This window comes from Ursus americanus, chromosome 5 (assembly GCF_024610735.1).
Source record: "Ursus americanus isolate L20-20 chromosome 5, mUrsAme1.1.p, whole genome shotgun sequence".
NCBI classification, from domain to species: domain Eukaryota; kingdom Metazoa; phylum Chordata; class Mammalia; order Carnivora; family Ursidae; genus Ursus; species Ursus americanus.
This window is the reverse complement of record NC_142131.1, coordinates 60,669,456-60,697,390: the sequence shown is the minus strand read 5'-3', so window position 1 is coordinate 60,697,390 and position 27,935 is coordinate 60,669,456. Positions and strand designations below refer to the sequence as shown.

General features: G+C 37.4%; 1 protein-coding gene across 5 annotated transcripts in view; it reads right to left on the bottom strand.

The window, feature by feature from the left end:
• The window catches only part of RAPGEF6 (Rap guanine nucleotide exchange factor 6), a 177,572-nt gene that overhangs the window by 143,945 nt on the left and 5,692 nt on the right, over positions 1 to 27,935 (bottom strand). For 4 of the 5 annotated variants that reach the window (XM_045794772.2, XM_045794775.2, XM_045794773.2 and 1 more), the window contains exons 2-4: positions 13,856 to 13,926; positions 12,614 to 12,670; positions 7,557 to 7,640 (exon numbers count right to left, since the gene is read on the bottom strand). In XM_045794772.2, coding sequence (XP_045650728.1) covers positions 7,557 to 7,640; positions 12,614 to 12,670; positions 13,856 to 13,926 — 212 coding nt within the window. Of the gene's footprint in view, positions 1 to 7,556; positions 7,641 to 12,613; positions 12,671 to 13,855; positions 13,927 to 27,935 lie in introns of those variants that run through there. The other variant, XM_045794774.2, reaches the window with a different exon arrangement.

Below are 27,935 nucleotides of genomic sequence, written 5' to 3'. Positions count from 1 at the left end.
AATGGATCAGGAGCCCAAAAAAGGGCACACAAAGGTGGATATTTATAAAAAAAAAAAAAAAAGTAGCATTGAATGAGAATGGAAAAAGGATATATAGGAATCCATATGGAAAACCATGCACATTTTTGTACTCAAAAAATCCAATCTAAGTAGAAAATAGACCTAAATGTGAAAGGAACACAAGGAAAGTTCTAGAAAGTAACAAAGGAAAATATCTTCATGACTGCAGGTACAGAAATATTTCTTAAGCAAAGAAGACGAAAAGAAAAAGACTGATCTACATTAGAGTTAAGAATTTTCATTAATCCAAAGACATTACTAAGAGAATGAATAATACAAGACACAGGGAAAAGGTATTTGAAAGAAAAGTAACCAAAGATTCTTATTCAGAATATACAGAGAATGTCTCATTAACAAAAAGACAAAGCATTAGAAAAATGGGCAACAGATCTGAAGATGCACTTGGAGAAAAAGTTATTCCAATAAAAATGCACTCACTCAACAGCAATCAGTAATATGCAAATCGAAATTATATGAGGTACAGAAACTCAACAGAGTAACTGAAATTCAGCAGTCAAAATAAATAAATAAAAACCCCGACAATAGTAATAATGTTGGTGAGGATATGGAACAACAGAAATTCTCATAGAATGCTGGTGAGTGTGTAAAACAGTACATCCACTCTAGAGTATAACTTGCAATCAACAAAATATGACTACTGTTCATATGAATACAGGCACATCCTGGGAGCCAACAATTCTCTGCTACATAAATGCATGCCCATGTGCATCTGATGTTCAAAAAGTTCACAGCTGCTTTACTTCTAATAGCCCTGAACTATACAAACAATGTAATACTAATAAAGAAGTAACTCTAATTACATGGACGAATCTCATTAAAAGTGGGCCAAAGAAGTTACACACAAAAGAATATTGTATGATTATACTCATATCAAGTTCAAAAGTAAACAAAACCAAACTACAGTGTTTAGGTATGCATATTGTCAGGCTAAAAGTCTACAGATATTAAAGACTAATTTAATTTTTTTTTTAATGTTATCTTTGGTGGGGAAGGGGAAATAGGAAAGCCGATTTGAGAAAAGACTGCAGGCTGCCTCCAGGGTGCAATTCTTAATGTCCAATTTCTTAATCTGGATAGTAATCAGGCAAATGTTAAAACCAAGGAACAGTGTTCCTATTTGGGCCAGAAACATGGGGGAAAAATTTTTCACCTACATATTTAAAAAATCTGACGAAGACATTAATAAAGGTGGTTAGTCATCTATGTAGAGAGTTAAATGGTATGGATGACAATACTTCTGAGAGTTACAAATTTACCTGTCAAAAAATTATTTTAGAAAGTATGTCTTTAGAAAAAGAACAAAGCTATTTACAGTGCTATTTAAAGATGATAACCTGAACAACCCCACGACTAGCAGAGTGTGTGACACATGTAGGCACTCCATGTTTACTAAATCAATTAACACCAAGTACTGGAGATATTCTGACTTCAATGTCTGTTCCCTTCCTGTCTAGCTAATCCTGTTTATTTGTAGAATCCATTTCCACAACTGCCTCCTTTTCTTTCCATGTGAAGCAACAGTATGGATGGCCCTTTTCAAACAAAGCAGTCATCTCAATCCAAAGTAAATCAGTCTTTTTTGTCTTAATGCTACTGTCTTATAAAAAGATGATAATACTTACTTGCTCCATAAATTAATGTTTGAATGAATAAATGAATACATGCGTTATATTTTATTTGAAAATCACATCCAATGAAGTCCTTGCTCTTTTGAACTACAATTAGATTTTACTCTAGCAATTAAAAAGTGAACTCAATTCCAGAAAAAGCCTAAATTCATTTCAGAAGACATTTAAATTTCAGATTTGATTTATTATGGATCTACTTAGTTTTTAGTAAATTTTAAAAAATACATTTTATTGATTTAAATTACATATAAAAATTCAAAAGGCCTGTCCTCCGTGAAGTTTCTGGGAGTTTCATAATTTGGAACAAGATAATATATTCCCTCCAAGCTGGAATACAAGTTGCTGTATACCTCATGCCATCTACCACAAAAAGAGAGACACAATGCTTGGTTACTTTTTTTGTATTCTAGAGGTAACATACACTAAGTGTGCTACTTTGACCCATTTTCAAAATCACCCCCAAAGCTGCTAGCAAATTCAAGATGGAGTATAAGCCACCATATCAACTGGGCCTTATGAACCAGCATATCCAATGGTACCTTTAGTATCCATGGCAAATGCAGATGCTCTACAGACGCTCTCCCAAACTCTAATTTGAGAATGACAGTGTAGATGTCTACAATTTCTCACACATTTATACCATTTTCTGCAAATATCTATTATACTTTTGAGAAACAAGCTCTGCCTCGCTACTGGGCCTTCAGAGATGCTGAATGCCTAACTACAGGACATCAGGGGACAGTGCTGCCTGAACTTCCTATTATGAACTGCATAGTTAGCCACAACTGTTAGGCAAGGGCAGTAGCAATCTATGTAAGAGGCTGAGTTTATCTAGGAGCAGACAGGTAGATCAGACTCCTTCAATATCAACTCCTACTGCAGTGCCTCCTCTACCTCAATCCATGCCTATGCCCACCTGGACATTTCCTTATGACCAGTTGACTGAGGAAGAAACACCTTGAGCCTGTTTCATCAATGAGTCTGCACAGCATGTTGGTACCACCCAAAAGTGGAATGCCCACAGGTCACTCAGGGGTGACCGTGAAAGAAGGTGGTAAAGGAAAATCCTCCTAGGGAAAGAACTTCAGACAGTATATTCAGATGTCCATTTTGTCTGGATTGAGAGATGGCCAGAATTATTGACTGAAACAGATTCATGGGCAGTTACTAATGGTGTGGTTGAATGCTCAGGGATCTGGAAGGAACAGGACTGGAAGACTGCTAACGAGAAGTCTGGAAAGAGGTATGTGGAAGCACTTCTTTCAGAATGGGCACAGACTTTGAAGATATATGTCATGAGTGCCTCAAGGGCATACTCTGTGAAGGAGGCTTTTAATCATCAGGTGAACAAAATGACATGCCCTATGGAAGTCGATCAAACTCTTCCTTCAGCTATACCAGTGCTTGTTCAATGGACCCATGAATGAAGTGGACATGGTGGCAGAGACAGAGAATATGTAGTGGCTCAACTGCTAATGCTACTACTGCTGGGAACCTAATCTGTGAACATCGGCAATCAATGCTGAGACTCTGATATGGCACCATTCTTTGGGGGGACCAGTCAGTCTCCTGGAGACAGATTATTTTCAATGGATTTTTTTTCTGTTGTGGAGGAGGCAGATATTTGTCCTGACTGGAATAAACACATATTCTGGAAATCATTTGCCTTCCGTGTCCATGCTTCTATCAGCACCACTATCCATGGGCTCACTATATGCCTGATCTACCATCTTGGCACTCTAGACAGCATTGTTTTTGATCAAGGCACTCATTTCACAGCAGCCTAAGTATAGCAATGGTTTCTGTCTTCCCCAACAGCCAGAATACATAGGCCTGATAGCCAAGGCATGGACATAAGAGTGGCTCTTCTCACTGTTATACCTAGTAAGTCATTCACAGAAGTTTTGCTTCTCAGCCAAAAAACTTTGAGCTCTGCTTGTTTTGAGACTTAGTGCCCAAAGGAAGATTGCTTCTACCAGGAAATACAACTTTTCCACTGAATTAAATACTTTCACCTGGCCACTGCACCAACAGGCAGGGAGAGAGATTACTCTATGGCCTGAGTGACTGATCCCAATCATAAGGGGAAACTGAGTTGCTGCACAAAATGGGGGCCACGAGGACTATATCTGAAGCCCAGAAGATTCACTTAGGCTCCTCGTTATACTTCCATGTCTACTATTCAAAGTTAATGGAAAACTGCCACCACCACCACCACAAGGCAGGACATTCAAGGACACTTCAGAAATCAAAGTTTTGTTCACTTCATCAGGTAGAGAACCCAGGACAGATGAAAGGCTGGCTTGGACAAAAGTATTGAATGGGTAGTGAAAGAAGGAAGCCAGAGGTACCACCCACAGCCTTGTGACCAATTACCGCAATAAGGAATATAGGAGCTTTTCATATTTTCCCTTTGTTTATTGTATATGTAATGTTAACCATTTTCTTCTTCCCTCTCTTCCCCATATTTATTTTATATATAATTTGTTGAATGTGAACTTTACAAGGTAGTCTTTAGTTAGCAGAATATTCAGAAGCACTGTGATAAAGTATGTTATTCATAGAGCCAGCAATAACTGTTAGGATTGTACACCTCAATATTTTGGGGAGAGGATAAGAAATTCCTCACTTGCATGAAGGACAGCTTTACCTTGTAAGGTGTAAACAGAATTCTTTTGCTGTTGGATGGAAGTTCAAACGTGTTTAGAAGCATTGATATGGAAGCTAAGTAGACAAGGGAGTGGACTGTGCCAACTCCTTACTGCCTTTCAGTTGCAAATATATTTTTTTTTTTTAAGATTTATTTATTTTAGACAGTGTGTGCCCAGGCACATGCAAGTGGGGAGAGGGGCAGAAGGAGAGAGAGAGAGAGTCCCCAGCAGACTCCCCTCTGAGCTCAGAGCCCTATCCCGGGCTCCATCTCACGACCCTGGGATCATGACCTGAGCTGAAATCAAGAGTCAGACACTTTAAACAACTGAGACACCCAAGTGCCCCTAATTCACTCTCAGTTTCAAATATACTCTGTAATAAAGGGTCTAGACTCCATCAGTGTTCTCCTTCTGCCTGCTGAAAATGTTAAAGTTTTGTCAGTAGAGGGTGCTAATAGAAGAACAATGCAATAGAAAAAATGTCTCTGAGGCGGAGGGAGAAGTGTGTGTGTATGTGCGTGTGCCTAAGACAAAGGGAGGTCCTAGTCCCACCCTCAGGGCCTAACCACACCCAGGAGCAGGGAAGGGGAGGTTCTCTTGTCAGTCCTGGTCAGCAGTTCCCTGTCAGCCCTGACCCTATGGCTGTGTATCAGCTCTGGCGCAAGGCAACCCAGGGAATTCCTCCACTACCTACTGGGCTATAGCCAGTTTTGAGACGGTCCCCCTTTCTGGTTTGTTCTTTCCTTGGGTATTCTCCCTCAGCTCCTTTATCCTCAATGCCTAATTTCTTGAAATACTAATTCTTTAAATTAAACTCCCTTGTTCAAGTTACTATGTGGTTTCTGTCTTCTGATTGATAAGAGGAATAAATATTTTTTTAAAGTTTTTTTTTTAATTTATCTGGGGGGAGGGAGAGAGAGAGAGAGAGCGCGCGCGCGCGCAGGAGCACAAGAGAGGGGAGGGGGCAGAGGAAGAGGGAGACTCCCTGCTGAGCACGGAGCCCACGTGGAGCTCTGTCCCAGGATCCTGAGATTATGACCTGAGCTGAAGGCAGACACTTAAATCAACTCAGCCACCCAGGTGCCCCAATAAGGGGAATAAATATTTTTACATCTAGAGAAATAGGCTATATTCTTATGAACTAGAATGCTATTTTCACTCCTCCTATACTAAGTAGTGTTCATTTTCTGTTGATATCATAATGATCATATCCCAATGCCATTATGCTCTAATAATTAATATTAACAGAAGACCAGTTATTTAATGCTTAATATATGCTAAACATTATTCTTAGAATTAAATTATCAGTGCAAATAAACCCTACTATGACCTAGTACAAATATGCGCAGGGCTGCTTTGTATTTTTTTTTAATTTTTTTTTTTAAGTTGATTGCTTCATGCTTCTAGGTTTTATTTTATTTATTTTTTTTTAAGATTTTGTTTATTTATTCGACAGAGATAGAGACAGCCAGCGAGAGAGGGAACACAAGCAGGGGGAGTGGGAGAGGAAGAAGCAGGCTCACAGCAGAGGAGCCTGATGTGGGGCTCGATCCCATAATGCCGGGATCACGCCCTGAGCCGAAGGCAGACGCCCAACCGCTGTGCCACCCAGGCGCCTCTGTATTTTTTTTAATTTTTAAATTTTTACTTTTTAAAGTAATCACTACACCAAACATGGAACTCGACTCAAGACCCCGAGACCAAGAGATGCCCCCAAAATTGTTCTTTAAATAACGATTAAATCAACTTCTATTATCATGTTTACTATGAACTTCATGAGGGTTACATTAACTTGTACCATCACTTTGTTATTTAAAATCTCATACATTTCCATTAATTATTAAAAAATTAAGCTTCACTGTCTTGATCACTAAATAACAGTGAATTATTATGGCTGATTAATAACTACAGAAAGTCTTAACAAATTCTTGACCATCCATCACAGCAAGGAAGCATGAGGAAATACTTAAAAGAACAATACTAATATATCTAAAACTTAACTGTAGTGTCTATCATTCCAGCTTATTCCCTCTCAGTAGCTAAAACTCATTACAAATTCATTAATGTGAGCTTCAGAAACCCAGGGAGAAAGAAACAATGGCCAAAAGGCTTACATAACCAAGAACTAATACGTATTTTATTTGTAAAAATAGGAGACGGTATGTGTTATCTTATTAGTCAAGAAGCACAGACTTCCTAACCAAGGGCCAATCACAGAACATTTCAGGATTCAAGACAGGACTTTAAAAATGGCAAAAAATTGAGATGAACCATCAAGTAGACTAACCCTGATAATTAAGCAGTTTTGCAACTAATAGCTGCAATTAAAAGCCTTACTTTAAAAGTCTAAAAATCTCTTCTCAACATTACTGGAATTAAGTCAGTAAAAAACTATGTCTTTATGTCACCAAATTTTACTATTAGGCCCCAAAAATCTTAATAATTATTTAGAGAACGAATTCTTGAAGAACACTACAAGTGACCATTTTTCCAACCACCCTTCTCTTGTTTTACCTAACATTATGATGGTGATAATTAACAATTACTTATAATAGTAAGGTACAGTTCTAAGATTCATATATACATGAACTCATTTATCCCTCAAAACTAGTCGTGATTCGGTAATTTGCCCAAGAAATAGAACACAGACAAACTCATGCACTCTGGCTCTCAACTGCCAATGTTTGCAGAGTTCTGTTGAGAGCTTTGAGTGGTAGAGATTGCTAAAACTTCATTGAGACACTTCAAGTAGGTAATATTATACTCATCTAACAAAGACAACTAAAGTTTGTACGAAGTCATATAAATAGTAAGTGATTAATCAGGACTTTAATCTAGCTGCCTTACTCTAAAAACCATTTTCTTAACTATTAAAATAGATCACCATCTCTATAACCACTAGTAGCAACAAATCCAAAAACCATCAGATAAAACAGATCAAATCTCATATAAAACTAAAGATCAAATAAAAGATACTATGTCACGATGTAAACTTAAAGATTACACCCTCAGAAATATGAATTGTCAGTTGTTTCCTACTACTTCCAATAGTACCAGCAAGCAAGCACATTTATAAAATATATCGCCTACTGAGAGAAAATATACATCCTACACAAAACAGTTTAACATGAGAGATAAAAGAGTTGTAATATTAACTTTGCCTGCCACATACTCTAAAGAACAAATGTAAACATACCTGCAAGGAGGCAAGACCATGGAGTCTTTCATAAGCACAGATCCAGAAAGCAGGATATACCAACATCTGGCAACAGTTTCTGAACTGTTAAAATAAGTTAATTAATGAGTACATAAATACAAATATTCACAAGTATATGACTCAAAATAAAAAATACATGATTCAATACAAAATATATAAGATGAAATACATTCTAATATCATAAATCATTAAAATTTAATGGAATTTTGTGAAATACTGACCGTTGCCAAACATTTTATACAAACCATGTTCACATGGAAAAAAGTGTAATCGCTACCTTAAGATACAGACTTCACAGGTATATGGTTATTAGCTCAACTTTATTAATTATACCATTAGCTTTACATTCTTCATTTTTGTGTAGATCATAACATTTGATGAAGATTAAAGCTTAAATATTGTACTACATCTGCATATCATAAAATCCTGTTTTGATAACTTTTATATATATTAAAGACTATTGTTTGGAATTCACAAGTTCATCAATGCTGTATCTTCACTGACAAGTATAATCTGAATTATGATCTACTTACTTCTTTTACATTTTACTGACATAAAATGCCTACCAAATCTTTCATTTTATATGTGTTTGAAGGATAAAAGAATACCAGATAACTTAAGTGCATCAGCATTTTAGTTAAATCTCTAATGGAAACCCAAATTCTTGTTAGTTGTTAGTGTATAAACTAACCTTTCGGTCTTTCGAATATCTTTATTTACCATACCCAAGGTTTTAATTAATTCCAATATGTAAAAGATTCTAGTATCTATAAAACAAATCATTTCTCTGACCTGGAGAACTTTTTATCTATCTAGCTATCTACTTGACATGTCAACTTGAGTATTGAACAGAGAGAACTGGAACTCAACAAATTCAAAATCTACCTACCATTTCCTTCAAGCTTGTATCTTTTCTGGTATTCTCTGTATTCAATTAATACTGCCATCCTCAATCCAGAAACCTAGGCCTCTAAAATATTCCACACATAGCATCCAGGGTAAGCTTTCTAGGTCAATCCTATTACTGACCATAAGGAAAATTTGTCAACTTTCCAGTAGGTACACCTTACTATTATTATCTTTTTAAGATTTATTTGAGAGAACACGCATATGTGTGAGCAAACGGCAGAGGCATGGGTGGTGAGCAGGGGGACTGAGAAAGAATCCTGAAGCAGAGTCTGGGCTGAGCATGGAGCCAGATCCCAGGATCCTGAGATCGTGACCTGGGCCAAAATCAAGAGTCCACAGGTTAACCAACTGAGCCACCCAGGTGCCCTTCCAATAGGTACCTTAAAGTTCTTTTCAGTATTTTCAAATCTTCACTGAAGGAAGACGTAAATGGCTGCACATCTCCTGCTTAAGGTTCTTTGTTTAGAAATTCTACTTCCTTACTCTTGTGAAATATGACTTACAAAGTCAAGGAGGAATAAAATCAAACAATTTGCCAAAAATTAAGACAGAGAAAAGTTGTTAAGTGGATGCCACAAGACTCCAATTTTTATCTCACTTAGCAGAAGCGGTCACAAAGTTGTCAGTAAATTCTACTACAAATGTAGGAAAAATCCTGAAGTTCACTTTACCACAAAGAGAAACATGCCAGCCCACGAATAAGAAACTGTTCAGACCTTGCAAAAAAAATTCACTCTCAGAGCATGGTTTGGCAATGCATCTGACTAAGTAAACCCAAGGAAAGTAAAATGCTTTCATGTGGGCCATTCTATCTCCTTTCTCTGGGCAAGCAAACTCTAGCCCAGAGAAGGGAGACATACTTAATCTTGTCAGATCTTATTCATACAAAGGCTTCAGATGCTCCTAAGATAAAGACCAAAAAATTTTAAGATGGCCTCCACCTGCTTCTCCAGACTCCTCCCTTGCTGGTTCTTCTTCTTTCTTCTCGGTGCTTTGAACACACTGGTTTACTTTCCCTTTTTCTACCATGCTGCTTCCCAGTTCAGATCAACTATACACACTCTTTTCTCTGTCTCCACCAATCTCTGAATTTAAATTCTTCTGTTAACTTCCACATTCTTTTTAAATTCTATTATTAACCAGATACAGATTTGTGTAACTCTTAATATTTTTTTTTTTAAGATTTTATTTATTTATTCGACAGAAACAGCCAGCGAGAGAGGGAACACAAGCAGGGGGAGTGGGAGAGGAGGAAGCAGGCTCATAGCGGAGGAGCCTGATGTGGGGCTCGATCCCATAATGCCAGGATCACGCCCTGAGCCGAAAGCAGAGGCTTAACCGCTGTGCCACCCAGGCGCCCCTTCTTAATATTTTTAAAACAGTTCATTGAGGTATAAGTTAAATACCGTAAATTCACCCATTTTAAGCACACAACTCAATTTTCATGAAATTTAAAAGAATTGTGCAAAGATCACCACAATCCAGTTTTAGATCATTTCTTTGTGTTCCTAACGAATAACATGCTCTGTCTCTATGGATGTGGCTTTCCTGGACAGTTCATATAAATGGGATCATGTAAGATACGGTGTTTCTTTCTTGCTTCTTCCACTTAGCCTATTTTTGAGGTCTATCCATGTTACAGTATATATAAATGCTTTATTCCTTTTTATTGCCAAATAGCATTCCCCTATACAGATACATGACATTTTATTTATCCATTCATCAAACACTTCGATCGTTTCTGGTTTTAGGATGGAAACACAAATAGCACTACTAAGAACATCTGTGTACAGTCTCTGTATGCATATGTTTTCATTTCTCTAGCATAAATATGTAAAAGTGGAATTATTGGGTCATGTGGTAAAACTGTTTAACTTTTTGAGAAACTGCCACTGTTTCCTATGCTAACTCTATCATTTAACATCCACATCACTAACATGAGGATTCCAGTTGTTACCTTATTGGCGCCAATACTTGCTACAGTCTATATTTTTGATTGTGGCTATTCTAATAGCTATAAAGTGACATCTCATTAATTTTTGCATATATTAATTTTGTAGGGTCTAAGGTAAGGGTCTAAATTAACTTTTTGCAAGTAAAGACTCAATTAACCCAGCATCATTTGCTGAAAAAACTATGCTGTCCTCCCTGAAATGCTTTAGCACCTTCATCATAAATGAACTGTTCATCGGTGATTCCTTTTTAATCCTCCGTGGTGTTTATATCCACACTATGGACAGATCTGAGCTTGAGACCATTAAAGAAAAAAAAAAAAAAAAAACGTTCAAAAATACAAGGGTTCTACTCCTGGGCTCTCAATTCTGTTCCAATGATCTATTTATCTATTCTTTTGCTTGATTAGCATTTAAATATGTTTAACTTTTAATTGATTTTTCTCTACTCCACTCTAATAAGCTCAATAAAGACAAACACTATGTCTCCCCACCACGCTACACGAAGGTAAGCATAATGTATAGCAGACAACCTATTAATAATAAATGAATGGATCAACAAATGAATCAAGAGAGGTATTAAAATCCTATGAGTCCAGTTTAATGCTTTCAAAAAATGATAAATATAATGGGTTGGCAATGAAACATGAAAGTTAATACCATCCCAATATACCAGGTGAATCTATATAATAAAAGAGGTCATCGCTGCCAAAATTTTTAGAAGGATCATAGTTAAGAGTATTTTCATCATCTTGGGAAAGGCAAAGACTTTGTTTTTTAAGTAGGACATGAAAAGCACTTATCACAAGAGAAAAACTGAGAAAGTTAGAAATTTCTCCTCTCCAGGGGCGCCTGGGTAGCGCAGTCGTTAAGGCGTCTGCCTTCGGCTCAGGGCGTGATCCCGGTGTACTGGGATCGAGTCCCACATCGGGCTCCTCCGCTGTGAGCCTGCTTCTTCCTCTCCCACTCCCCCTGCTGTGTTCCCTCTCTCACTGGCTGTCTCTCTGTCACATAAATAAATAAAATCTTTAAAAAAAAAAAAAAAAAAAGAAATTTCTCCTCTCCAAAGGATGCCTTTAATAGACTGAAAAGGAAAACCATAAAGTGGAGCTGATACATGCAATGTAAGTATCCTAACAAAGGACATGGACCAGAATTCATATATCAGGGGCGCCTGGGTGGCTCAGCCGTTAAGTGTCTGCCTTCGGCTCAAGTAATGATCCCAGGGTCCTGGGATCGAGCCCTGCATTGGGCTCTCTGCTCGGCAGAAAGCCTGCTTCTCCGTCTCACTCTCCCCTTGCTTGTGTTCCCTCTCCCGCTGTCTCTGTCAAATAAATAAATAAAATCTTAAAAAAAAAAAAGAATTCATAAATCAATTTCTGCTAATTGACAGAAATACTACAGAAAACCCAATTAAAAAATGGTTAAAAACTCAAATCAGATTTCATAAAGAGCTATCCAAATAGCCTACAAAAACATGAAAATAATTAGTCATTATCAATAAGCAGGGAAATGTAAAATAAAATCACAGTGAGATAACAAGAAATATGTAAATCAGATTCTAATGTCAGACTCTCCTAAATCTGATCACATGCACTTCCAATAATTCTATTCCTAAGAATATGTCCAACAGTAATGACTATATAAGGGCACAAAAAGACACGAACAAAATGTTCACAGAAACTTCATTATTCACAACAGAAAAAAAAACGGAAATAACCCTAGTATCTATCAAGAGTGGAAAGGATAAATTAATTGTGTCGTTTTCATACATACAGTAAAGCAGTGAAAAAGAATTAATGCAAAAATATGTAAGAATCTTAGACATTTATCAAGTAAAAAAAAAAAAAAAAAAAAAAACCCTGACCAAACAATTTTTATCTATGTGGAGTTCAAAAAGAGTTAAAACTCATCTATGGTGATGGAAGTCAGAACAGAATTACTTTTCCAAGAGAGTAGAACCTCAGTAGAGCTGAAATAGTCTATATGTTCACTGGTTAACAGTTACTAATACATACTATTTTATTTATTAAACTTTTTGTGCACTATTTCAGTTTATGAACATATGTCAATCTACTCTAAAGAAATTCTTTCCAAATAAAATGAATTTCAATGCTAAAAGTCAAAATTTAAATATTAAAGCTATTCGTTTAAGCTAATTAAGGAAATACTTACCAAAAAAGAATCTGATTGCCACTGTATCTCTCATAGCGCGCTCTTGCAGACATTAATCTAACATATTAAAAAAAAAAGCCAAAAATTTAATGGTTTTATCTTCAATTTTGTTTTAAAAATACTGTTACAATTACTTCAACAGAAAATTATACCTACCACTAACTTCACTAAACTCCAGGAGTTTAGAAATATATACATGAAATGCAGTACTTTCAAAAACATCAACTGGATAATATTAAGAGGCAACAAATATAATACTATTACATACATTCTATAACCTGCAAATTCACACTGAACAATGTTCCTTTTCTGTTATGGAAAAATATACATTTGTCTGATTCACTATTGAATCGTTAAGAAATTACTGGCAGAGGGAAAAAAAGTTACTGGCAGAGTCATACACACACATACCAAAGTCTGCTGAATACACATACATATGTACATATATACACATGCATTTAAAAATGCTTTTAGTATTACTAAATGCTCTAGTTTTCAGCTTTCTTCCTCTTCCAGACAGATGCTGACATCTGAATTATGTTATACAGAAAAGAGAAAATAATAGGTCCTAACAATTATATTTTAGCAATCTGGCCTGGTCCCTAACCAGAAACTTAAAGAAGGGCCAGAAAAAGTAATGGATGAGCTGGTTATGGAAGGAAAACATACTTTAATTAAAATGTTATGCAAAGTTACGACAGTAAATGCTTTACAACACTCAAAAGTGTTCTTATAAATGTAATCACAATGACATAAGGTAACAGGAAAGAAATCATATTACAGAATAGGAAAACAGGGTTTGGACAGTTTACGGGTCTGGTTCACAGGAACTCATACCAAATCAGGAGTTGTGAACCTTGCACTTTAATACAACACTACATTACACCCTATCTTAAGCATCTGACATAATATCAAAAAGAATTACAGAAAGTAAACAGTTTTGTTTTCACTGGCTAGCAAATACTGAACACTGTGTTATGCTTCAGATATTCTCATGTAACCCTCAAAACACTGTAACAAAGAAAATCTCACTGTCTCTATTTCATCAAAGATAAAACTGCAGCTTCGATGTTAAGATTTGCTCAAGGCCCCGTGACTAAGGAAAACTGTGATGAGAAAATCCAGAGTCCTATGCTTATCCTTAAAAAAGCCCCCACCAAATGATTTGGCCCCATAATTATCTATCCAAACTCATTTGAATAACTCCATCACAAAAGCTCTTAAATACAGCATCACACTTACCTAAGCTGATGTTCCCTGAGATTTGATAGTATTTCCATTCCATGAAGATAAGAATAAATAGTATTTAAATCCTGGAGAACAGAAAAAATTTAGATTGTTTTTCAAATGTATTTTTCAAAATATATTAACATCCCACAATTCTGATTTTAAGCCAACAACTGTTTATGACAAAACTATTAACTATGGAAGACCAATAAAATCTCTGAATTAAAAGAAATCTGAAAAGGTAAAGAGCTACCTCCACTCATACAGGAACCCTTCTTCTTCAGGACGGCTGACGGCCTCTACTCAAGCAATGCCAGAAATCAAAAATGTGTCATTTCATATCAAAGTCTATTTCATCTGTAAACCGATACAACCCTCCTTCCTCAGTGATACCCAACTATTCAAAAACAATTATCATATCGTCATAAGTTTTTCAACTATCATTTCCTCCAGATTATGCAGTCTCAGCATTTGCAGGTTCCACATCTTTAAAAGCATCCTGGCTACCCTCCTTTGGACAGGACCCAATTTGTCAATATTCCTCTAAAAATATGACTTTCTAAAAAATCTCTTTCTAAAAAGACCCAAAGTGATATTAATCAACCACTAACAAAAAGTCCAGTGGGACAATCATTTTGTGAGAGAGATAAGGAACTTTTCTCTAGCCCTCATTCAGATAACTATAATACAGTGAAACCTCAGCCTAGAGAAGGGGCAGAGTAAAAGACAGAATGTGGAAGCAGTCCAAATTCCTGACAGAAAGGTCTACTTTACCACTTAGGTAGAATGCTGGTGCACAGAGATTATAAACAAGCTTAAAATTCTCTATATAAAAGGTACCTCCTTATTCTCTTACAAAGAACAATGCCTTTATACCAGGACAGGAAGCTCCCCAACACTGCCCTCCTGCTTTGATATGCAATTGGCCAAGAGAATTATCAGATGACAGAAGAAAGAGACAGCTAAAACAACCTGTTTTTTTTTTTTAAGAGATTAATAAGAAAACAGGGAGCCACTAAGAAGAAGAACCATAATCTGTAATTCTAAAAATTACAACTACCATGATGGATTCAATGACCACACCATCTCTGCTAAACCCTTAGGAAAATGGAGTGAAAAAAAATTTTTCTAAATATATACATAAAGGATAAATTAAAAGAGAAAACCATAACAAATGAGAAAGGTCTGTAAAATTCTTGAAGACAGCAGACAGAGCAGTGAGATGGTAAACTAATATTTCCAAAGATGGGTACAATAGTATTTCTTACCCTATATGCTCTTTCAATAGGACCTTACTACTCCCCCATCAAAAATTGTAATCTTATGTGCCTTCCCCCAAGAACCTGGTTGGTCCTTTGATTTGTTCAGATCAAAAGAATGTGGCAGAAGTAAAGATGTAAGAAGGGACATTAAAAAAATTTCAGAGATGAAAACAGCATCTGAGATGTATAACAGACTAGATGGGATGAGTAGCACAATAAGACTTTGCAGAAGAAGAGGTTAATAAATTTGAATACACAAGAATAGAAAGCAAAAAGAAAACAGAAGAAGATGGAAAAAACTTGAACAGAGCACTAATGAATTGTGGAACAACTTCAAGCAGCCTAACAAAAGTGTAATTGGAGTCACTTCAAGGCAGAGGGAGAGCCAAGGGAAAAAAACTGAATTATGGAAAATATTATTTTTGATAAGAACTATAAACTTACACATCCAGGAAGCTCAACAAACCCCAAGCACAAGAAATACTAAGAAAACAGCACCAAAGCACATCAAGATCAAATTGCTCTAAAAAAATGATGAAGACAAAACTATAAAAACAGCTCAAGAAACAATTACATATATAAAGATTAGAATTACAGCAGCCTTCTCATCAGAAACAATGCAATCCAGACAACTACTGTAGTAACATCTTTATAGTCACAAAAGAAAAACAATTATCAACCTAGAATTCTATTGCCAGGCAAAACAACTTTCGAAAGCAAAGGGAAAATATTTTTCACATATACAAAGCCTGAATGAATTAATCACCTGCAGACCTGCCCTATAAAAGACCTGCTCTTTTTTTTTTTAAGATTTTATTTATTTATTCGACAGAGATAGAGACAGCCAGCGAGAGAGGGAACACAAGCAGGGGAAGTGGGAGAGGAAGAAGCAGGCTCATAGAGGAGGAGCCTGATGTAGGGCTCGATCCCATAATGCCGGGATCACGCCCTGAGCCGAAGGCAGACGCCCAACCGCTGTGCCACCCAGGCGCCCCAAGACCTGCTCTTTAGAAGTGCTTCATAAAGGAGGAAAATGAAGTACGAGATGAAGATTTGAAACTACACAAAGGAATAAAGATAACTGAAAATAGAAACTACATGGGAAAATATAAATCTTTTTTTTTTCTAATTATTTAAACAATAATCAACAGCTTAAAAAGCATTAACAAAAGGGGCACCTGGGTGGCTCAGTCAGTTGAGCATGCTGGACTCTTGGTTTCTGCTCCGGTCATGATCTTGGGGTGATGGGCTTGATGCCTGATGTCCGTGTTGGACCTAAGCTCAGCATGGATTCTGCCAGGGATTGTCTCCCACCTCCCTCTCCTAGTGCCCCTCCCCCTGCTTGTGAGCACACACATGCTCTAAGTAAATAAATAAAATCTTCAAAAAAAATAAAAAGCATTACAAAAATTATGACAACAAAAATGTGCTGTGGGTTTACACAACGCATAACAACAAAAATGTAACTCAATAAGAGCACAAAGGACAGGAAGCAAAATGGCAATACGCTGTTGTAAGGTTCTTACACTACATGTGAAGCAGTATAATCTCCCTTGAAGACAGACTGGGATAAATGTATGATGTATACTATAAACATTAATAAATCTCTTATTTTGTAGATTTTCTTGTATTCTCTCTCTATATATAGCACATTCTTGTGAATGAGAACAATATTAGTTCTTCTTTCCCAGTGTGGGTCCTTTTTTTTTTTCCTCTCCTTTTTCTTACAGGTGTCGCCATACACACATAGCTGCTGGGGCCCGAGCCTTTACGTTAAAAATCATCATAACCTGGCCAGACACCTACAAATTGCCTATGCCATGGAAATGTGCAATTTATTTCTGACATGAAGCTAATTTTGCTTTAGTGGCAAACAAGCTGGAACTCCCATAATGTGACCTGCCAAATAAGGATAGGCTAGTGTCAAAAAGCACCAGAATTTTCTGAGATTCTCAACTAAATTTATGTCATTTAATTTCTGCTGTTCTCAATTCAGAGGACATTTTGGGAACAACATCAAGATGCCATTAATAGCTGACAAAGAATTAGAAATTCACTTCCCAATTTTAAACTCGAAGCAAGAATATAATTCACAAGTTTTGAAATATATATATGGTTTTTCAGTTCTCTGCTTAAAGACAGGCTGACAAAGTTTATCAATTTTAGATTCTAAAGGCCCTTCTTCAAATATCTGTAAGTTTTTACTGTTAGTTGCCTTCAATCTTATTTCAGAGGGACAATTTGGCCAAATGAACATGTAGTTCTCCAGTAGCATCTATAAATGCTGACTGCATGGACTCAAATAGAAATATTAGCATTATTCCTATCAGGGGTTGGCAAACTTTTTCTATAAAGGGTGAGACAGTAAATATTCTAGGCTTATTAGGTCATATGATTTTTGTCTCAACTATTTAACTTTGCCTTTGTAGCATGAAAACCATAAAAATGTAGGTAAATGAATGGGTGTCATTGCATTCCAATAAAGTCTTACTTACAGAATAGTTGGTAGGTTAATTTGGCCCCCAGGCCATATTTCGCCAACTACTAAAATGCATATGGTCAAAAATATCCAACAAGGAAGCCAAGCCATGAATTAACTCCTCTTTGGATAATACTTCAACTTATGAATTTTGGTGGAAGCTAAAAACACCAGATTCTCATTCTTCCAACCTCACATAAAACTAGGGCATGGGCGAATGATCCAAGTGCTACTAATCAGACACACATGAACCAAACTTAGAATACAGTGATACCGACAAGTGACAGTTAGTGGTAGCAGCAGGGTCAGTTAACATATGCAGTATACAGTGCAGGTGGTCAACAGTCCAAGTAGTGCACTACTTGTGTTCGGAGTATGAACATGGTTGTCTAGCCCCAAGTCTTCTTCCCTCGTAATCTCAGCGATTCTGTAACTACCCAGTATCCTTTTATACCTTTTCTTTAAAGTGGACAGAACTGGGCTCTGTTTCATTTAAGTCTATAACCTCGATAAACCCTTGGACCAGCACCCTCAGTCTCACTTGGGAACTTGGTAAAAATGCAAATTCTCAGGCCCCATTCCAGACTTAGTTAATCAGAATCTCTGGTGTAGCCCCCAGTAATCTGTGGTTTAATAAGGACTCTAGGTGGTTCTGATGCTTACTAAAGTTTGACAACCACTGGTTAACAGGTAGGATGTATGCCACTCTGTTATTTGGCTGATAACCTGTTAACGAGAAAGGAAATTAATCACTGATATGTCTAGTAAATCCTGGTCCCTATGACGCACCTGGTTTGAGGGTCGTAAGATGCTAAGCACTCACGGAAGAACAGAAAAGATGCTCCCAGAACAATGGCCTGTTGTAGTAGCAAACTGGCTAATTCTCCCACATGATGTGGTTATGGTTTTTTGTTTAAATCGGACAGCAAGTAGTTGTTGACTGGGTAAAGCTGGGCTGAGAAAGGGGTTTCTTGTAGGTTTTTTTGTTTTGTTTTCAGCAGGCTCCACACCCAATGTGGGGTTCAAACTCACAGCCCTGAGATCAAGAGTTGCATGCTCTACCAGCTGAGCCATCCAGGTGCCTGGTTTCTCATAATTTTTGTACCAACTATCTCTGAGACAGGCTTGAGGTAGTATTATTAGAGTTGGTGTGTCCAAGATCAGTAGAACTATTACAGAAAGCCAAAACAAATAAACAAAAAACTTGACAGAGAGAGGCCATAAGTCTTATAAATACTTCTTGGTAGTAAAAAACTTAAATGCTAGATTCAAGGAGGTATTAATCATTTACACAGTGTGCACCTGAAAGCTGCTCTACAGAGCCTGAAAGAAGGAAGTCATGATGAAGATGGAAAAACTAGGAAGTCATGACATTCCAGGTCAGCAACACCAGAATGAACCATCTGTTCTGAAACTACAACAACATACTGCAGAAACTAACCAAAGCTATTAGAAGAGCAAATACCAGCTCTGGATTAGGGAATAAAATAATGGGTTCCACTCGGACAAAAAATGGTGAGGAAGTGGTGATGACTCAGGGCTTCCTAAAACAGATCAACCATACACTCTCAGCCAGTTATGTGACTGAAGGTGGGCAAGCTGAGGTGGGTGGTAACACTGCCATCCTACAACAAAGCAGCCATCTTTTTACACCCTTCAAACATTCCAAACGTAATGAATTCACTGCAGGTACATCCTATTGGTTAAATTTCATTTTTAAATGAAATATTAAGTTCTTATTTGCAGCTCTGTATGAGGAATTAGCGATCTTTTAAGTATACCTTCTAATTAAGGAGACTGTGTCAAAGCAGTGTGCTGCTCCTAGAGTAACTTCAGCTTTCAATTCTATTGATGGCCATTCTACACATGCTTAGAAACCCAACCAAAACTTGGAAAACTCAGACTGGAATGCTTAAAGCAACTGTATTTTTCTGTTTCTTCAACTCTGAAACTAATGAATTTCTTATCCTATGATTAACTCATCACATGCAACTTTCAATACAACATCAATTATCCAAAATACTCATTAACGAAGATATTTTACTCAATTATCTTCTTTACCTGGAAAGCACGTATATCCCTAGAATTTTAACAATGAAAAATCTCTCAGGGTAGATCCTAAAAGCAGTACAGTTTCAATTCCAAGATATATATATTCTGCAGCTACAGGTCCATACATAAAAACTTGTGGTGAAGAATCCTCTACAAATCAATGTTGGGCTGAAGATGGAATAACAATGTAATTAAAAACCTGGGAATCTGGAGACAGACCTGGGTTCAAATTATGCCTCTATCAGTTACTAACCAGTATTCTTGGATTATTTGCTTAATGTTTATTATCTGTACAGAAAGAATGATAAAATACCTCCCTTTGAACATTTTATGTTCAAAAGTAAATGTTAAGTGTGTAGAGCAGGGACTATCACATGGTGAATAATTAACAAATGTTAGCATTATGTGTTGATATATAGGTATGCATTATAAAATTAAAAAACAATGATTAAATTACATTCAGCACACTATTAAAGCTATTTTGAATATTTCTGACAGTAGCTCCAAGCTAACAACCCCATACATTAAACACAGAATACTATTCCACTGGTTTTCTCATCCATGTGGTCTAAATATATTCTGCAAAATGGCAGTGAAGAGCTACACAACACTTACCACATCTGGAGCCCAGCCCCTCGTTTCTAAATACCATTTCCTACTAAAAGAACCAGGGTTCCTTAGGTAAGTGGCTGATTTCAACTAGGGCAGGGAAAGTACAAGCCTGGAACATCTTTTATGTGCCAGGAAGAGATTACTTAAAGACTAATGGGGTCATGTCAAAAGAATATTGGAGAGGATTTTGAAAGGGCTCCCACTGTCTAAATTTGGGGTAATCTAATAATCACAAAGAATGAAAATATTAAAAATACAAAAATAATCCTTGAAACAATAGCCATTTTTTTAAAAAAGGAGGAGGAGGACAAGGAAAGGTAGGAAAGTTCTTCTCTACAGAATACCAGCTAATGATTGTAGGAGAAATACACAATCAGAAATCTATGACTTTGTAACAGCAAAGATCACTGACATGCTAAAGCCAATGGGTGCAACACTGTTGAAAGACAAAATATCGACCAGCTGGCAAAGTATCACCTCAAGGATCACTTCTAACTTGGAGCACTGTACCTTTACAGCAAAGAGATACAGGTAATCAAATTTAGCATCCCCCATAACGAAAAGAACTGATAATGTGTCTTCTGATGTGACAATATTCAAAGTACAGAACATCATGGAGAGCCTGGCTGGCTCAGTTGGAAGACCATGTGACTTGATCCCAGGTTGTGAGTTCAAGCCCCAGGTTGGGGGCAGAGATTACTTAAGAATAAATAAATAAACTTAAAAAAAAAAAAAAAAAGGACAGAACATCACCCATATAGTTCCTCAAGAAAATAATTTCACCTAAATTTCATCATGAACAACCAGGTGAAACCAAATTATGATACACTCTACAAGACAACTGGGCAGATTCTTCCATAAGTCATGTTTATGAAACAAAAGGCAGGAGAACTGTTCTCTCTTAGAGACAACTAGGGGCACCTGGCTGCCTTAGAAGAGCATGTGACTCTTGATCTTGGGGTTGTGAGTTCAAGCCCCACATGGGGGGGTGGGGGCTTACAGATCAAATAAACTTAAAAATATAAGATTAAAAAAATAGAGAAGACTAAAGAAAACTAACAACCAAATGTAATGTACCCTGACCAGATTGTGAAATATAAGACACATCTTAAAGATATGGTGGGGGGTGAACTGTTATCAGGTCTGCAGTTTACTTTCAAATGGTTTAGCAAAATAAAGTATACGCTACAGAGAAGGACATAAGATAAATATGGCAAAATATCGCTCTGGGTGAAGAGTATATAATACAAGACCAAAAAAATGGATACTATTCTTCCCATTTTTCTATAGTTTTGAATTTCTCAAAATAGAAAGATGGGGGGTGGGCAACAATGACTATTTCTTGTTTACTCCACAGGGTGACAGACATTTCTAGCTTTACCTAAACTTCAAGTCTCATTTAATGACCTGCATTCTTTTTTTCATTATCTTTTCCTTTGCATTCCCAATCATCACCATATGTTGACCTGCCTCCATGATACACTGCTCCCAGGAATGTACTCTGGAAAAGCTCACCTCATTCCATCAGTATATTTGCATTTAGTCTTATCTCACTATACATTTGTGTATACATTTCTTAAAGTAAACCAGAACTTTTTATTTGTAGACTAAAATACGTTGCCTAATAAAATTACATGAACATTAAATTTTATTAATAAAAACTCTAACATTAAAAAGTTATAGCCTGAAATTTTTAGAGATGAAAATCCCAAATATTATGCTTAAACATAAGAACTCTAATAATTAACCTCTGAAATAATGTATCAAAAGATCAAGAATCTAATTACTTCTAAGTTCAAAATTTAGGCTGAAGTTCACCTTTCTGGTCCCACTATGTACTACGCACTCACCCAAAATATGTTAATTCCAAGTTTCACATGCACTTTTTAATCCTCATCTCTCTCCACAATTTTTTTTATAGTATTTACTGACACATTCATCACTCATTCACTCCTCCCTCCTAAAACTCTTTTCCTCCCCTCCCTTCTGTAATATAGTTCTCTCTGGGTTCCTGTCCCAATGGAAAACATTTAGTAACAACTGCAAGCACAAATGTGAAATCAGGACACCTAGATTTGAATCCTGACTCCACGGTTTCCTAATTGTGTGAACTTAGACAAGTCAGTCTGCAATTCCATTTCCCTATATGTAAAATGTGGATAACACCTTCTTTCAGAGTGTTTTTGGAAGGATTAAATGTGTATAAAGGTTTTTCTTTTCTTTAACAGTGACAGGCATCCAATAAGCACCACGGCATATAAATCTTAGCCGTTCTTACTGCTATTATTACCTTTCTGCTCCAGGTGTCCTGAGTCTCCTTCACAGCCTTTGCCTTCTTATTCCCTTGAATGTTAATAGATGTTCCTGTAACTGTGACATCCACCCTTTCTTCACTAGAGATTCTACCACCAGTAAAATCTTCCACATCCATAGTTTCAACTACCATATACGTGTTAATGATACCCATATTTGTATTGCTAGCTCTCTAGCAAAACTTACAACCTACACATTCTAGAGCATAATAAACACTTTCACCTGGGAGATCCATTAGCATCTCAAGTACAATAAATGCAAAGCTAAACTCACTATTTATACTCCTGGCTGTGTCTTCCTCTTAGGTTCCCTGATTTACATGATACACTCTTCTTCAATGATTCTGGCCAGAAATTTATCAATTCTAATATCTCTGTTCACCATCCCATCTGGAGCAATTTAGGGATTTATTATTCCTCACTGGGTAACAGAAAACAGCCTTCTTGCATCTAAGTCTGACACCCTGTAATCCATTCTTCATAGTCCTGCCAAAGTTATCTTTCCAAAAAGTAAATATAAACTTCTTAACAAAGAGAAAACAGTCCTTCATGATCTGGATCCTGGCCATGCCTCCAGCATCCTATCTTGTACTACTCACCTACCCAGGCAACTTGCATGACCAAGCTCATCTTGTGGCCTTGACAAATACCGTTCCCTTTTCAGGAAACACATACTATCCCTTCTTCACCTAACATTTACATATTCCAATCTATACTCAAATCAGGATTCCCTTTGGTAAAACAGCATGAATGACACCTGCCTACTCTTTACTCTTCTCTCCCAAAAGACCCCCTATAAACTCTTGAAGGCCCCATTTTACAGCTATCACAGTACTTAAGCAGACGGTATTTTAACTGTCTGGCACTTAAAAAAAACTACTTAAAGGGGCGCCTGGGTGGCTCAGTCGTTAAGCATCTGCCTTCGGCTCAGGGCATGATCCCAGAGTCCTGGGATCGAGCCCCACATCGGGCTCCTCCGCTGGAAGCCTGCTTCTTCTCTCCCACTCCCCCTGCCTGTGTTCCCTCTCTCGCTGGCTGTCTCTCTCTCTGTCAAATAAATAAATAAAATCTTAAAAAAAAAAAAAGTACTTAAAAAGTATTTACCACATAATTATACATTAGGCACTCTTCTTCAAAAAAAGATGTATTCAACTCTGCCTCATTTAAGGAGTTGTAAATACTGCAAACTCCAGCTGGCAGTTGTGATACAAACTCTTTTGTAAAAAAAAAAAAAAAAAAAAAAAATCTGTGATGAAGCCTTTTCCTATTAGTTGAATGCTTTTAAAAAGCCAAAATGGAATACACTACCACTCTTTGAAAACAGAAGTTTAAATTACATAACAGAACGGTGTAAGAAATAACTGACACAGGTAACAAGCACACCTGTTTTCATCCTACATAAAACTTCAGAATTCTAAACTTCCACTACATTGACACCTCCCATTAAATTTACACAGCACCGTTAAGCACTGCATACAGCACAAGCATGATAAAACAAGGCGAATTTACTGAGGAAAATATCAGGCATCTATAAAGACAACAAAAGGTCAAAGCTTAAAACATGGCCTAAAGGGGCGCCTGGGTAGCGCAGTCGTTAAGCGTCTGCCTTCGGCTCAGGGCGTGATCCCGGCGTTCCGGGATCGAGTCCCACATCGGGCTCCTCCGTTGGGAGCCTGCTCCTTCCTCTCCCACTCCCCTGCTGTGTTCCCTCTCTCGCTGACTGTCTCTCTGTCATATAAATAAATAAAATCTTTAAAAAAAAAAAAAATGGCCTAAAGTTCACTGTTCTGTTATAGAGAAAACAGTGCGGTGCTACTAGAATGAGGAAGTTACCAATGAAATCACGTGACCTTGAGCAAGACATTTTACCTCTCAGGAGTTCAGTTCCTTTATCTGTATGCAACTCTTATCACCAGCTCTTGAGCTCGCCGGCTACAATATTTCTAGAAGTGCTATATACACGTTCACAAATACATGCTGGCAGTGCTACTTTAGCTATGTACTAAGCGTCCTGTCCAATGAGCTCCACTATCTCTGCCACATGACAAAGCCTAAAGCCCTCCAGCTGCCAAAGCTGTAGTTTATGGCAAAGTACTGGAGAGTGTTTAATAGTGGAGAACATCAAACAGGGGCTGCTTATGCCTCCATAATCTCATGTTCTCAATAAAGCGGCTTGTTCAGTTTTTATTTACATCAAGATCGCAGTTTAACAGGTCCAGGGTCAAGCCAAATACTAACCACAATGTTACAGAACTCACAATCACTACATCCCTTCCAAAGAACAGGACTTTGTCACATAGTCAAGCTCATCATGCCTGGCTACCCCTCATTTTTGTCGAATTCTCTCGGGGAAGCTCCTCACTCCCAAATGGCTACGGTTTTTTTCCTCAAGGTGGGAATCTCTAATAGATGTAAAATGAGGTGCTGTCTAACGAAGGCTGAGTTTACAAATGAAGGCTACAGGGCCCCACAAGCATAAATAAGTTCTTTTACTTTCCAAAAACCCTCTGAATGTGCATCTGCTGTAGAAAAGCACAAGAGAATCTTTGTTCTGCCACCCTCAGGGATGTGCACAGTGACTCACTCAAAAATGATTCCAAGTACAATGGTGCGCTTTCGCCAATTCAGAAAAAACCTCCACAAGTCTATATTTAAGGATTATTCTAAATTCTGAAATGCATTCATAACTACAAGAATACTACATTTTACAGTCCTACAGTCCTAGCTCCCTCTTCAACTTTTTACAACAAAAATTAGCTAGTTTTTGTTTTAAATCTTTTTCTGACTGTAAAAAGGTAATTACATTAGCACCTAGCTGAGCGTGTAATTTTTGCCCAGGAAAAGTTTTAAGTCATCTGGTTAAAATCATATGAGAAATTAAAACTGATATTTATCTATATTTCTCTCAGAAGTTTCCTGCACATGTGTTTTTCATGTGTTTTAAAAACCATACAAAAAAGGAGTTCCTGTTTCAAGGTATGACTAAGTTTCTTCTATCTGTATTGTTTATGAAGAACTGCCAGGTAAAACATAGTCTCTTTATGGCAACTGTACTTTATTCATATTTTAATTAGAGTATTAATAGCAAATATGGCCATTTTTGCCAAACTTCATCAGTCTTTTAATCCCAGCACTTCAAATATTAGACCAATAGAAACCACAACTAGAAGAAGAGGGAAGCAGTATTTTTCACATTTCTTTTCTTCTTAAAGTCATTTACAAATTTGTGGATACCTACTATGTACCAAGTATTGCACACTACGTACTGGGACATTAGGACTTCAAGAAGCTCATATTCCAGCCACATAAACATGCAAGGAATCTTAACACCAGTAATTACTGTGGCAAAGGAAGGTGTGAAGTATCCTGGGAACATTGAGGAGGAGTGGAAAAGTAAGGAAATCTGCAATTTTGCAGATGAGCATGCGAGAGGACACTTCAGTGAGGAGACAGAACTTGCCAAGTCAGAGGATGGCTTTCCAGTCAGGGGAATGGCAAGCTATTATGCATGCTACCATTTACTGAGTGTTTATTATGACAGGCACTTGCTAAATATTTAGTCCACACAAGAATCCCAAATGATATTTGGTCTTAGAGAATTTAGGCAACTTGCCCAGGATCATTCAAAGTCTCAGTGCTGGAGCCTACGTTTGAAGTAGGCTTGACCAAATGCAAAACCCAGGGCTTTAAACACAGCTATAACCATACTTTTCCAGCCTGTATAAAGCATAGACAGGAGAATATGACTCATTGGACAATGCTTCTCACCTCTGTCTGTACATCGGAACCACTTAAGAAGCTCTCTGTAAGTACTAATGCTTAATACTGCATTCCAAAAGGTTCTAAACCAAGAAATCAAGTGTGGTCATAGGCATTCCAAAAAAAGTTCCCTACAATGAGAGATACAGCCTAGATGGAGAAGTAAGGTGTTCTAATATTTTAAGTAGTTAAAATGGATGTGTTTGGGGTGGGGGATGATAAGGCTAGAGTGCCACACAAAAGATCATGGAGGACTTTACCTCTCTATTCAAATTCACAAAAAGTACTTGCTGCCTTTGCTTTCTTGAGTCTTATTCTCTCTTCAACCCACGGCAATCAGGATCTTTATTCATCAGTCCAGTGAAATCATTCTAATAGACACAATCCAAAGCATTTATCAGTCCTCCCTTTTCTTGAACTCTCGAAAGTGCCTGACATTAGTGATTAGGGCTTTCTGTCTGAAATGCCCTCCTGTAGCAGCACTCTTCTATTCTCATCCTACCTCTTTAACAATTCTTTACACTCTTTTTTGCAGTTTCCTTTTCCTTGTCCCAACCCTTTAATAGTGGAACACCCAAAAGGGCTGTCCTACTCTCATTTCGCTTTTCACCCTTGTCATTCTTACCAATCTCATGACCTCAGCTATAACCCATATGCCGTAGACTCTCACATCAACTCAGAACCAGAGCCTGGTTTAACCTGAAGCTCCAAATTCTTACAGAACATCCCTACCTGTATCCCCTGCATGGAATCTAAAATCACTTCCAAAACCTAAAGTCTTCCCACCCTAATTCTGCTTAATAATGCACTCTTAAACAGGCAGTTACCCAAATCAACAATCTAGAAATCATCTAAACTTCTGCTTTGCTCTTGTACCCAGTCCAAACCTGTTTCCAACAAGCAAAAGACAGGAAGACAGAGAAACCTGAGCAGAACAGAAGGGCAGGGTGTATATTGGCCTTAAACGCAGCTTCTGGGGCTGAGAACCAATTATCTCAAAAGTAGGTTTGGACAGAGTGAGGCCGACAATTCAAAAGGGTAGCCAAAAGCGTGAGTTAGGATAAAAAGGAGAGGCGATGGAGATCAAGGAAATCACTAAGAGAGGTGATTCAAAGTCCTGTCCAGGGGTAAAACACAAAAAACCAAGTCCTCTTGGTTGCTGCAAAAAATATACATTGTATGACTGCACTCAAATCAAATTCAAAGGTAGGCAGAACACACTTATGGTAAAAGATGTCCAAAAAGTGCTTTCCTCTTGGAAAGGGTACTGATTGGGAGGGGCAGAGGGGGAAGTTTCTGGAGAGGTGGTAATATCCCATACCCTGATTTGGGTGATAACTAAGTGTTACTGTAAAAATTAAGCTGGCCATCTAGTTAGGATGCATGGACTTCATCGTATGTGTTTTAGAGTCCATTTCAAACTTTTAAGAGAAAAGCCTGGTGGGAGGCAGATACTCCCAATTCCAATCAGTGACCACTTGGGCCAATTCCAGCTCCTAGCTCATTATCCCATACGGAACTGCCTTATCTCACACCTGAACTACTTCATTTCTTTCCTATAATCAGGACCCTATCTCCTGGTTTCCCTGTCATCCTGACATAGTCATTAATAGTCTTCT